This window comes from Mauremys mutica, chromosome 1 (assembly GCF_020497125.1).
Source record: "Mauremys mutica isolate MM-2020 ecotype Southern chromosome 1, ASM2049712v1, whole genome shotgun sequence".
Taxonomy (NCBI): domain Eukaryota; kingdom Metazoa; phylum Chordata; order Testudines; family Geoemydidae; genus Mauremys; species Mauremys mutica.
The window spans coordinates 132,863,213-132,876,180 of NC_059072.1; the positions used below are offsets into that span (position 1 = coordinate 132,863,213).

General features: G+C 43.3%; 2 protein-coding genes across 5 annotated transcripts in view; one reads left to right on the forward strand and one right to left on the reverse strand.

Annotated features, from left to right (window-relative positions):
• Positions 1-1,933, forward strand: part of LOC123361708 (TRPM8 channel-associated factor 2-like) — a 31,445-nt gene extending 29,512 nt beyond the window's left edge. For all 4 annotated transcript variants that reach the window (XM_045001824.1, XM_045001821.1, XM_045001822.1 and 1 more), the window contains one exon: positions 724-1,933. In XM_045001824.1, coding sequence (XP_044857759.1) covers positions 724-963 — 240 coding nt within the window. In that variant the 3' untranslated portion in view covers positions 964-1,933. The remainder of the gene's footprint in view (positions 1-723) is intronic.
• Positions 1,934-4,527: 2,594 nt separating this feature from the next.
• LOC123345780 (golgin subfamily A member 3-like) lies at positions 4,528-12,316 on the reverse strand. Its single transcript, XM_044982865.1, has 4 exons — positions 12,293-12,316; positions 10,236-11,492; positions 7,508-7,932; positions 4,528-4,970 (listed from the first exon to the last, which is right to left on the reverse strand). Exons 1-4 carry the CDS (start codon positions 12,314-12,316, stop codon positions 4,700-4,702), a joined length of 1,977 nt encoding a protein of 658 aa, XP_044838800.1. The 3' UTR covers positions 4,528-4,699.
• Positions 12,317-12,968: the final 652 nt, after the last annotated feature.

A 12,968-nucleotide genomic window follows, 5' to 3' on the forward strand; every position in this document is an offset into this window, starting at 1 on the left:
CTTTGGCACTGCTGCTCTCTATTCCAACACTTAACATTCTCAGGCCTTCCTTATCTCTTCATTTGTTTATCCAGCTGAGCTGCTGCAAGCCAGGCCAGCTGGTCAAAGCCAATTCACTGCTAGCTCCCCCCAAACCATGCTGTAACAACAGCCCAAGGTAACTTGTGGTCAGCCCCAACAGAGGTGTATATGTTCTAGTAGGTAACACATGTGAAAATCTATTAAAGACAATGATGTTGCACAGGTGTTAATGATGGCTTAACTGGATCTGTATATACTCTTATTCTTTCTTATTAGTGATGATGCATGAAAAGGAAAGATCCTAGCTCAGGTGTGTTTGGAGCAGGGGGCTGGTAGAGAGACAAAACATCTTTTTATTAGTAAATTGAGCATATTGGATATTGAAACTATTGGGGAAAAATAAGCCTGGAGTCCCATACCAATACTGTTTTTTTTTAAACAGTCTCTTTTCAGAGTAGAAATACACTGTAAAATCGCCTCTCCCCATCCTCACCCCTAACTCTGATCACTGAAATATAATTTCAGTACCTTACCCCAAAATGATATCATGATCAGATAACCATGTAATAGTCATGAGGTGTAATTAGCAATAAATGTAGGTTTTGTCAGTGATCCTCATAACATGGTACCAGGTGCAGTGTCTTGTGTTACCTTAGCGGAGAATGATGCACTTTTAATGCTGGTTTTTTTCATGCTCTTCAGCTGCAGGAAGCCTTTGGCTGGGAACCTTTCATCCAACTCTTCTCTGAATACCAGACAATGTCTAACATCCCCACAGACAACCCTTCCAAGATGAACCTGTGGGCAGAGAAGTTCTCTCGGCAGGTGAAGAAGAATCTGGCCCCTTTCTTTGTGGCTTGGGGCTGGCCCATCAAGGGGGAAGTCTCTAAGAAGTTGGCATCTCTGCCCAACTGGGATAAGAACCCAATGAAGAAAGTGTGATGCTTTATTCATATGGAATGGTGGCTGTAATTTCTGGAGATAATTCAGAGTTGCTTGTCTTTCCTATAAGGCTAGATTCAAATCTGTATGGTGCAAGTTTATTAATTATCTGTTTCATGCTTGTTGGTATTTCTGAAGTAATTTGCCTTTGCCTTTGCCATGTGAAGTATAGTTAGTATATCTATATCTGGGACCTTTCACCCAGATAGAAAAGTTGACCTACATATTGAGACCTTTCACTTAAATAGCAAGTCAACACCCACACATATGTCTAAGACCTTTTACCTAGATAGATAGATCGATCATGGAAGAATGGCATGCGGGGGGGGGGTGTCCAAGTATGTACCCACAGACTTAACAGGTACACCACAAGGAAAGAACTGAAATGACTAAAGAACAAAATAATGTGTATGGATGTACATGTCATCAATACGCACAAACATACTAGCCTATGGAGTAAGTGTACCCTAACATTTTTGTGGGCGAGGAATGAAGTTTGGGCATAGGAGGAAGGATTTCCGGCACTTGTGCCCTATAAAAGAGGTGACCCACCTCTCTAGAGTATTCTATTCTATCTACAACAACTACTACCATTAGTAGGCTGTACTTGTTTTCTTAACTTTCTAACTTCCAAGGGGACTAGGCTAAGCTTGGTTTCCCTACTTTTTTTCTTAATTTGTTTATTAGGTTTTGATTTTAAGTTTAAGTTAGTTAAGTAAACTCTAAGTTAGCTTTGATAGCTCTTAGCGTTAGCTTCTTCTAAGCACTGCATCTCTCACTCAAGAATTGAGAAACCTGAACCACCAAAGGCGAGGCTGGTCCTGTGCCTTGATAACCACCAAGTTATCAAGAAAGGGTGTGAGTATATTAACCAAAGCTTTGTAGCATCTAATACTATATTACCATATGTATCTTTTGAATAGCAGCAATGCAATTGTAACTTTGTAACTCTGATTATTTTACCATTTAATTACTACTTCATTTATTTTAATAAAAAGTCTTTATGGCTATATCTGCCTCAGTGTGAGCTTCCTGTCATACCCCCGAGGGTCCTTTGTAAATTCTGTGGAGCCTGATTCGGGACAAGAACTTTTATTATCTGATCAAACAGATTGGCGAGCCTAAAACCCATATTATCCAAATTAATATTATTAACACCCTAAATCAGGCAACACTATGCAGGGCCTAGATTGAGACAGACTGGTAGAGGTGAGCATGGGCAGGCTACAGAAGGGATCATGAGGGCTGGCTCACCCCTGGAAAAACAATCAAATACATGTGATGTGTGCCTCGGGGGCAGGGTCTTGGGAGACATAGAGACGTGTGATTTTCAGACCCATCTCAGAGCTGATTGATCCAGGGGAGGAGGGACCTACCTTTGGAAGGCCCAACTGTGCCCCACAGTACATGCTCAGTGGCAGGACATATGTCACACCCCTTAATGCTGATTGGTCCTAGGGTAGCACTAAGAGGGGTGTGAACAGAGGTTAACAGATGGGGTGTGGAAAGTTTGAAAGGTGGGGTGAAAGGGTTTGTCTACACAGAAAACACCTGATTATCTAAAATCCATTTTTAAACCGATTTAGTTAAACCAGTGCAAACCTCTTCACACAGCTGTAAATTTTTTCAGTGTTGATTTAGCTTAACTCAGTAAATTAGCAATTAAATTTTTTAAAAGTTTTTAGTTAACTGGTGCAAACTGTGTGTACAGACCAGGCCTAGGACATGAGAGAAGAACAAAGAGCCACAGCAGACCTGGCACCAGGACACCACACAGTTTCTATGGAATGAGAGAAAATAAATCTTTACTCAGAGAGATCACAGTCCCATAATTCTCCCTCATGACATCCCTGTAAAGCTGCCTTTCATCCAAATGAGCCTATGCCTCCTGTCTGAAATACACAGCCACATCACAGAATGTCACCAGCATGTGAACTAATAAGTGACCCTACCTCCAATGACAATCCCACTACCCAGTGCTGAGTAATGAGGATAGGAAGACAGAAGCAGCAAATTGAGGGTAGCATAATGCTCCCAACACTGCTGGCAGGATCCAGAGGCAGGGGCTCTACTAGTTCAGGATTTGGGACCTGTTTTATGTAGTGAGGTGGAAAGAGAAAGGAAGGGGGTAGAGAAAGCGGTGATGGGGAAGAAGCAAAGAAAAGGGACAGGATTGGTTATGGGGAGAGAGACAGGTATTTAAAAAAAAGTAGATACAGAGAATTCACTAGTTCAAGGGTCATATTAAATACAATTACATACAACAAACAAAAACAAAGAGCCTACATTAAAAGGATGTTAAGGTGGCAAAGTCAAGCACCCCAAAGTTACGAACTGTCAGAGTTAAGGCTCCCTGTGCAACCTCAGTGCATTATGATGCAGTTTTAATTACTTGATCTTGTACTATTTTTTTCAGAGGACCCAACCTCATTCAGTGCACAGGATGGATGGATGGTGCTCATGGAATGGGTAGCTCTTTAATATTTCTTTTTATACTCAGCATTCAGTGTGGCTCCTCACCTTATTTATCACACACCATCCAAACCTTGCACTAAATACTGAATTGTTCATTTCCTCATGGTTGTTTCTGTGGTGCTCATCACTCTAATATCTGAGTCGCTCCCAGCCATCAACAAATTTATCTTCACAACACCTCTGTGAGGTGAGAGGTTATTATTCTTCCCATTTTACAGATGGCAAGCTGAGGCAGAGAGAGATTAAAGCCCAACGTTGTCAAAAGTGTCTATTCATTTTGGGTGCCCAATTTGAGATACTTAGGACCTGATTTTTCAGAGTACTTAGGATTATATAGCACTTTATATGTTCAAAGTGCAGCTCCCATTGACTTCAAGTCCCTTTGCCAACGCCTAGAGGTGCTAGAGCTTCTCAACAAAGCAGCTGGGAGCATTTCTTAACATGGACAAAACAACGTGTTTTTCTCTTCTCATTCTTAGAAATGGTGGAACTATTTTAGCTGGGACTTTCCAAAAAAACCTGCCATGGAAAATTTCAGTCCAAGTGGTTGAAGTATGTGAAGATCAAGACCAACTGAAAACAAAATCTTCTAATGGAAAGTGTTGGGCAAACTTAACTATAGGCACTGCTACGAGCTCTGCCTGTCCTGAATTGTGAAGCTCATTCTCTTTCTCATCCCTAACCCACACTGGTATTTTTTCCTCCTTTTCTGTGCTTTGGGAAATTCCCCTTTTCCAGTTCACAGTCCAGATGTTTATGTGATCAGCACTGAGCTCTCTTAGGATCATATATGGCCTCCCAGCCATCAATACTGGACTACCAAGTACCGTAGAACCCCATTTATCCAATCTAATTGGGACTGGGGCCAGATTGGATAATCAAAAATTCAGATAGTCAGGAGAATGGGCAAAGAGCTTTCTATCCGTTATTTTAAGATGCAGCATCGCTTTTAAGCTAGCTGACCCCTCCCAGAAAAGCATTAAAACATAGCTCCCTTGTTGTCTCCTTAACCGAATATACAACGCATTTGATTCTTGAAAACAAGAATGTTTTGTTCATTTATTAACAGGAAAACCAACCTGAGTTTTTAACAAGTTGTACTGATCATTTTTACACACTTTATTTTTTAACCCTGAACATTATAAGGACCATGTACAAAGTCCGTTTAATGTTACACAAGGCACCATCTCTATATAGTTGGTTTACGTATGACATCACAAACAGTACAATTTTATAAAAATGCAAAACTGATAATCAGTTGTCAGATGTCATTAGGCTTTTTAAACTGACTGAGCCATCGCTGACTATCAGAGAAACATGCGTCCTCTCCTAAAGTTTGATTAAAGCTCTTAGCCTTCTCAAATAGTAAAGGACCACTAATAGGAATACCTTCCTCTCCCGTCTGTATAAACCACCAATAAAGGGCTTCATCCAGACCAGAGTCCGTCAATTGCTTCATGTTCTTTCGGGATGCAGAGTTATTCATTCTGTATTTAAGAATTTGCTCAGTATTGTGTTTGATGTCCAATATTGTGCTTTTTCCAATGTTATAATCTTGGGCTATTTTTGCCAGTGACTATCCTTTTTATTTTATTAATAATCTCTATTTTAGCATCCAATGACAGAACTACACTTTTTCACTTACTAGTCGTGGTCATTTTACAAGGCTGAAAAGCTGCGATGGTTACAGTAGTGTTGCCAAGGTGACATCAATTTCCCATATTCCTGTGTGTGTGATGGTTGGTCGGTTAATATGGAGAGCCAGATAATGGAGGCTCGGATAAACATGGTTCTGCTATACTGGTAACATGTACCCCATTACCAGATCCCACACTAATCACTAAAGACTAGACTTCCTTCTCAGGAAGACCAAAGTCAGTACTAACATCAGCGGCGGCTCCAGGCACCAGAGCTACAAGCACATGCCAGGGGCGGCAAGCCGTGGGGGGCGCCCTGCCAGTCCCTGCGAGGGCGGCAGTCAGGCAGCCTTCGGCGGCTTGCTTGTGGGACGTCCGCCGGTCCCGCGGATATGGCGGCAATTCGGCGGTGGGTACGCCGAAGCCACGGGACTGGGGACCTCTTGCAGGCATACCGCCGAAGACAGCCTGACTGCTGTGCTTGGGGCAGCAAAAAAGCTAGAGCCGCCCCCAACAAAAATAGTTCAGATGGCCAGCTTTCATACCCCAATCATTCCTGGCTATGCAGCTGCACTCATTCACTAGGCTCTTTCTGAACAGTAAACTACAGGGCACATCCTAGACTGCAGAGAATTTGTTTGAGGACAAACAATGGGCATTATACCCCTGTTTCTGCATTATTCACATACATGGCTTTCCTCTCCCTCACTACGTCGTTCTTCTTCTCTTGTCTCACTTCTTTACCCTCATTCCTCCTTGGAATTAATAGGATTAAATTTCCTTACCTGTTGCCCAAGTCTCTTAGATTCTTGATGAATTAGCTGGAAATCTTCTTCCAGGGCCAGCGCCTCATCACCAGTCTGTGAATGAGATTTCCAGACCTAAGTCTGGATTCCCTCAGGCAGAATGGTCAGGAAATGCTTGAGAACCAGCAGCACTGTGATCTGTTCCTTTGTGTGGATCTCTGGCTGCAGCCATTGATGGGAAAGTTCACAGAGTTGACTGTATACATCTCAGGATCCTTCAGACTCCTGATAAAATTGTTATCCAGGCCAATGCTGTACTATAGTGGATGTCTTCTTTTATGTTAATATAGACAATTGCCCCAGATTGGGATACAGGAGGGGCTTTTAATGCTTTCTTCAATTCCACCCATTTCAGGGTTCAATGTATGCTGCATCTCCACCTTTAATTTAGATGTAACTGGAAGCACACAGGTGCAGGTACACCCTGTTTTGAAGTCATAATTATTTCTAGGGGATTGCCTTGTTGCATCGCAGGAGCAGGAACGGAGTCTGACAACCAAGTGTGATCATAGGCAGAGAGCTCGTTTATTCCACACCAGCATGCTCTTATATACAATCATATCAAACAATCAGGCAATAACTAATTGGTTGATTAAATTAACACAAGCACAGCTGTAACCTTGTGGGATAATTATCATCCTACACACCTGTCTAACTTATCTCACATTTCTTTTCCCACACCTCCCCCCAGTATTCAAAAATCAAAAGGAGAGGGGAAAAGAAAGAGAAGAAGAAAACATTTCTAACTCATAACAGCATAACACTATAACCTATCACAAACCAAAATTAAAACTTTATAAGACCAACCTATATGACCATGCAATCCTTAACATATAACCCCCAAAACACCGAACAAACAAAAACAAAACACAACAAACAAATGATGTAAAATCTACAGGATTCCCCCCTCTCCTTTGCACACCAGCTTGTGCTGTTACCAAAGTATCCCTCAGATGTCAGGCGATCAAACTGACACTGAGGGTGGGGGGAGGTCCTAGACACATCAAACCACATAACAACACAACAACAATTCTGGCCAGAAAACAGACAACACGAAACATAACAAAAACACAAGACATGAATCTTAGCTCTAAATAATTTGTATGCTCTAAATAATAATTTGTATGATACACTAAATGCTATAGGATCAAACAGGAAAAGTCCTGACAGAGCTAACAAACAATTCTCCTCCGGGGGCTCTGGTTCCGCGGCGCCTGGGCGCGTCTCGTGAGGCTCCTCCGCATCTGCTCCGGAAGACGCAGCCAAGGCCAAACCCACTTCGCCGGTATCCACCTGGGACCTGCATCAGTGGCAACACACGCATAACCCCTGCCCCACGTTAGCAAGTCAACTGGTCCTTTCCATATTTGCTGCTGATAATCAAACCATTTGACCGAGGGTCGGGGGGCCACACCCTGCCCTTCCCCAGTCATCCCGCTGACATGTTTAATCGCGGGGGGCACCTGGCTGTTTTTACCAAGATGTAACCAATTAAGCACGTAAAGAGCTTTTAGCAACCGAGCGGCAGGCGTCTTATCCAAGGCGTCTGCCCGCTCACTGCAAATCCCCCCTTTCTGTCTTAAGAGGAGCGCCTTCAGAGAGGCGTGAGCACATTCAATAATAGCTTGTAGTTTATCTGCTTCAGCCTGAAGGGCTTGGACAAGCAGTTCTTTGGGTTGTAGCTCTTTCTTAATTTCACTCAGCTCAAGAACAGCAGCTCTATAATGACGACGGTCATGCGCTGCACCCACCCTGGCTGCCACAACCTGCTCCCCAAGGTTATTAACTTTTGACTTTTCTCTTTCTAAGGCAGTCTGTAAGGCTTGAATAAGTTGCCTCATTTGCGGATCCTCCTCCTCTTTACGCTTTAGAACTGCTTGAACCCGGAAATTCAGCTGCACCAGGTCTGCCTCTCTCTCTGCTAGTACTGTTTCGGGGATGTTGCTGTGCTCTCGCAAAGCAGTGTTAGACTGACCAAGACCAGTGAGCTTCCCCCGTTCATGTTCCAGTTCGAGAGCCAACTTCTTGTTTATTTCTTCTAAACGTTTTATCTTCATAGAATCATAGAATCATAGAATTCAAGATCAGAAGGGACCATTATGATCATCTAGTCTGACCTCCTGCAAGATGCAGGCCACATTAGCCGATCTACCCACTCTTTTAGCAAGCGACCCCTGCCCCATGCTTCGGAGGAAGGCGAAAAACCTCCAGGGACACTGCCAATCTGCCCTGGAGGAAAATTCCTTCCCGACCCCAAATATGGCGGTCAGCTGAACCCCGAGCATGCGGGCAAGACTCTCCAGCCATACCCTCTGAAAAAGGTTAAGAATATCATATCATTGACCCAATTTGACCCAATTAAGTACCAGTTTGGCACTTAATTGACCTATTGACTAAGCCCGTTATCCTATTATACCATCTCCTCCATAAACTTATCTAGCTTAATCTTAAAGTCATGGAGGTCCTTCGCCCCTACTGTTTCCCTCGGTAGGCTGTTCCAGTATTGCACTCCCCTGATGGTTAGAAACCTACGTCTAATTTCAAGCCTAAATTTCCTGACTGACAATTTATATCCGTTTGTCCTCGTGTCTACATTAGCACTGAGCTGAAATAATTCCTCTCCTTCCCTGGTATTTATCCCTCTGATATATTTAAAGAGTGCAATCATATCTCCCCTTATCCTTCTTTTGGTTAAGGAAAACAAACCGAGCTCCTCAAGTCTCCTTTCATACGACAGGCCTTCCATTCCTCGGATCATTCTAGTGGCCCTTCTTTGTACCCGTTCCAGTTTTAACTCATCCTTCTTAAACATGGGAGACCAAAACTGCACACAATACTCCAAATGAGGTCTCACCAACGCCTTATATAACGGGACTAGCACTTCCTTATCCCTACTAGAAATACCCCGCCTAATGCAACCCAAGACCGCATTAGCTTTTTTAACGGCCACATCACATTGCCTACTCATAGTCATCCTACGATCAACCAGGACTCCCAGGTCCTTCTCCTCCTCCGTTACTTCCAACTGGTGCGTCCCTAGCTTATAACTAAAATTCTTGTTAGTCATCCCTAAATGCATAACCTTACACTTCTCACTATTGAATTTCATCCTGTTACTAATACTCCAGTTTACAAGGTCATCCAAATCTCCCTGGAGGATATCCCGATCCTTCTCCGAATTGGCAATACCTCCCAACTTGGTGTCGTCCGCAAACTTTATCAGCCCACTCCTACTCTTGGTTCCCAGGTCAGCAATAAATAGATTGAATAAAATAGGACCCAAAACCGAACCTTGAGGAACTCCACTGGTAACCCCCCTCCAACCCGACAGTTCCCCTTTCAGTACTACCCTCTGCAGTCTCCCCTTTAACCAACTCCTTATCCACCTCTGGATTTTCATTTCGATCCCCATCTTTTCCAATTTAACCAATAATTCCTCATGCGGTACCGTATCAAACGCCTTACTGAAATCCAGATATATTAGATCCACCGCATTTCCCTCGTCTAAAAAATCTGTTACTTTCTCAAAGAAGGAGATCAGATTGGTTTGGCACGATCTACCTTTCGTAAATCCATGCTGTAATCTATCCCAGTTGTCATCGACCTCCTGCTCCTTAACCACTCTCTCTTTCAAAATTTTTTCCATTACTTTGCATACTACAGATGTTAAACTAACAGGCCTGTAGTTACCCCGGTCACTTTTTTTCCCCTTCTTGAATATAGGAACTACATTAGCTAATCTCCAGTCCAACGGTACAATCCCCGCATTTAGAGATTTATTAAAAATCATCGCTAACGGGCTAGCAATATCACTCGCCAATTCCCTTAATATTCTAGGATGAAGATTATCCGGGCCCCCCGATTTACTTCCGTTAAGCTGTTCAAGTTTGGCCTCCACCTCAGATACCGTAATGTCTACCCCCATATCTTCATTCCCATCGGTCCCTCTATCACTATTCCTTAGCCCTTCATTAGCCTCATTAAAGACCGTGGCAAAATATTCATTCAGATATTGTGCCATTCCAAGATTATCCCTAATCTCCACTCCGTTTAAAGTTTTAAGCGGTCCCACTTCTTCCTTCTTGGTTTTCTTCCTATTTATATGGCTAAAAAACCTTTTGCTATTGGTTTTAATCCCCTTCGCTAGGTCCATCTCCACCCGTCGCTTTGCCTTTCTCACTGCATCCCTACACCCTCTGACCTCAATAAGGTAGGTTTCTTTGCTGATCCCTCCCATTTTCCACTCCCGGTACACTTTCTGTTTTTTCTTAATGACCCCTCTAAGACGCTTGGTCATCCAGCTCGGTCTAAAACTGCTACCTACAAGCCGTTTTCCCTTTCTCGGGATACATGCCTCTGACATCTTCCTCCTGAAACGTCTAGATTCCTGAAGCTCATCCTCAAGTTCAATCACCTTTTCCCTATACTCCTCAAGCTCCTGGCTGGTGAGTGAAATTACTTCTTGCAGCTCTTTCTCCAACATCATCTTACTGTGGCTAACAGCCTGCAGCTCTATCTCCAAAGCTTGAATCCTTTCATGGGAAGCCTGGTTATTTCCTCCATCAGCGATTTGTGCTTTTAGTTTGCTCAGCTCCAGTTCAAAAGATTCCTTTGCAATGAGGGCTTCCTGCAGCCGGCGGCTAAGAATGCCAACTGCATTCTCATAGGCTTTGTGTTTTGCCTTCATTTCTTTCTGTGCACTGGTCAGATCTAACCCCAGACGCTTCATTTTTTGTTTCTGTTCAGTGATGGCTTTTTTGGCTTCCTCTTGCATTTGTTCTACCTGTAGTTTTAATGCCTCATTCACCTCAGCAAGAGATGTCATTTGTTCTTTATCAATCTGCAAAGACTGTAGCTGTATCTCCATGTCATCCCGTTCCTTTTGCACTGACTGGAGGTGGCTTTCTAACTCCACCATCTGCTGGTGAACCTGGGATACTTCCTTCTGAAGTCTTGAGCGTTCAACATCAATGGACTGCTTTTCACCTTGAAGTTCCAGTAGCTCCCGTTTTAATTCTTTCACTTCCAAATCCAGCCGCTTCTTTGTAGATTTCAATTCACTAATCAGCTGGTCCTGTGAACTTGTATCTCTTCGATAAGCTTCCACCATTACCTTTTGCTGTAGGAACTGCTCCTTTACTTTTTGGGTCTGTTTCTTCAGGCTGGCACTTTCCTGTTGCAGATTTTCCACCTGGCTCAATTGTGCCAAGATTTCTGATGCTGCCTCAGTACTTTCACCTAAGAAGTTTGCTCCTTCATCAAGTTCTTCTTTGCTTGCTTTTGCTGCTTGCAGAGCTACCTCTAGGACAATCTTCTCATTCTGCAAATATTGGATCGTGTCATCCTTGGAAATAACATCACCCTGGAATTCCTCTAACCTGGCCACCAGCTCATCATATTGAGTCTGTAGGTCATTTAGGGACTGCTCTTTGGTGTGCAATGATTCTTGGGTTAAGGTGAGCTGCTTCATGAGCACTAGATGCTCTTGCTGTAAAGATTCAAACTGCAGATCTCGCTGATGCAGAATCAATTTAACCTGTTCCAGTGTTACTGCAAAATCAGCCATTTTCTGCAGTTGTTTTCTCTCATCCTCAAACTCCTCCAGTCTTCTCTGCGCGGTGAGCCATACTGGACTCAGGGAAAAAACCTCCTTATCGCCCTGAGCCACCGATTTCCAAAGCTCACAGCCCAGCCGCTCCCAAACAGTTTTATCAAATATTGTACTTGGTTGAACGGAAAGTCCCCTTCTTCGTCCCCACCGCATCAGGCAGGATAACGCATCAGAGGGGAACTTTTCTCCCCGCCGCTCCGTGATGCGTATCAGATCTGCTGACGCAGCGGTTCCCATATTAGCTGCTCACCTCTGGGTTCGGGTGTGCCTCCCTTTTCAGACGCCCTGCGGCTTGCCGCTCAACACTGAGCTCAGGTGCGCCCCTCTTTTTCGGACGCCCTGCGGCTCCCAGCCGCTCAACACTGAGACTCAGGTGCGCCCCTCTTTTCGGACGCCCTGCGGCTCCCAGCCGCTCGACACTGAGACTCAGGTGCGCCTCCTTTTTTCAGGCCACCGATACTATTGCCCCCAGCTTCTCCACCATTTGTTGCATCGCAGGAGCAGGAACGGAGTCTGACAACCAAGTGTGATCATAGGCAGAGAGCTCATTTATTCCACTCCAGCATGCTCTTATATACAATCATATCAAACAATCAGGCAATAACTAATTGGTTGATTAAATTAACACAAGCACAGCTGTAACCTTGTGGGATAATTATCATCCTACACACCTGTCTAACTTATCTCACATTTCTTTTCCCACATTGCCTTAATACAGATCAGTACTATGCTCTAGCCATCTCACTGCTGTATCACACCAGTGTAACTGGCAAAAGATTTCTAAGACTTTGGTCTTGTACCTTAGAATCAACACCACTGGCCATGTCACACTGCTAAAACCAGGGGTGTTTGCTTAATGCTTTATTGAGTTGACCAAAATGAACGAAAGTCCCACAGTACTTTATGACTAGGCCATAAGTGAAGTAGAAAAACACTGCTTGTCAAACTATGCTATTGATGTTGCAATGGTAGTATCACCACGTAAGGAATGGAATTGTACTAACAACCATGAAACTGGCTCTTGCAAACAGATGGTCTTAACTGGGGCTGTCGATTAATCGCAGTTAACTCACGAGATTAGCTCAAAAAATTAATCATGATTAATCGCACTGTTAAACAATAGAATACAAATGAACATTTATTAAATATTTTTGATGTTTTTCTACATTTTCAAATATACCTATTTCAATTACAATACAGAATACAAGGTGTCCAGTGCTCACTTTATTTTTTATTACAAATATTTGCACTGTAAAAATGATATATGATAAACAAAATAAATAAGAGAAACAAGTTTGTTTACATTTCTGGGAGCTAATGTTGTCCACTTCTTAATTACAATGTCACCTGAAAGTGAGAACAGTGAGAACAGGTGTTCACATGGCACTGTTGTAGCTGGAGTCACAAGATATTTACATGCCAGATGTGCTAAAGATTTATATGCCTCTTCATGCTTTGGCCATCATTCCAGAGGGC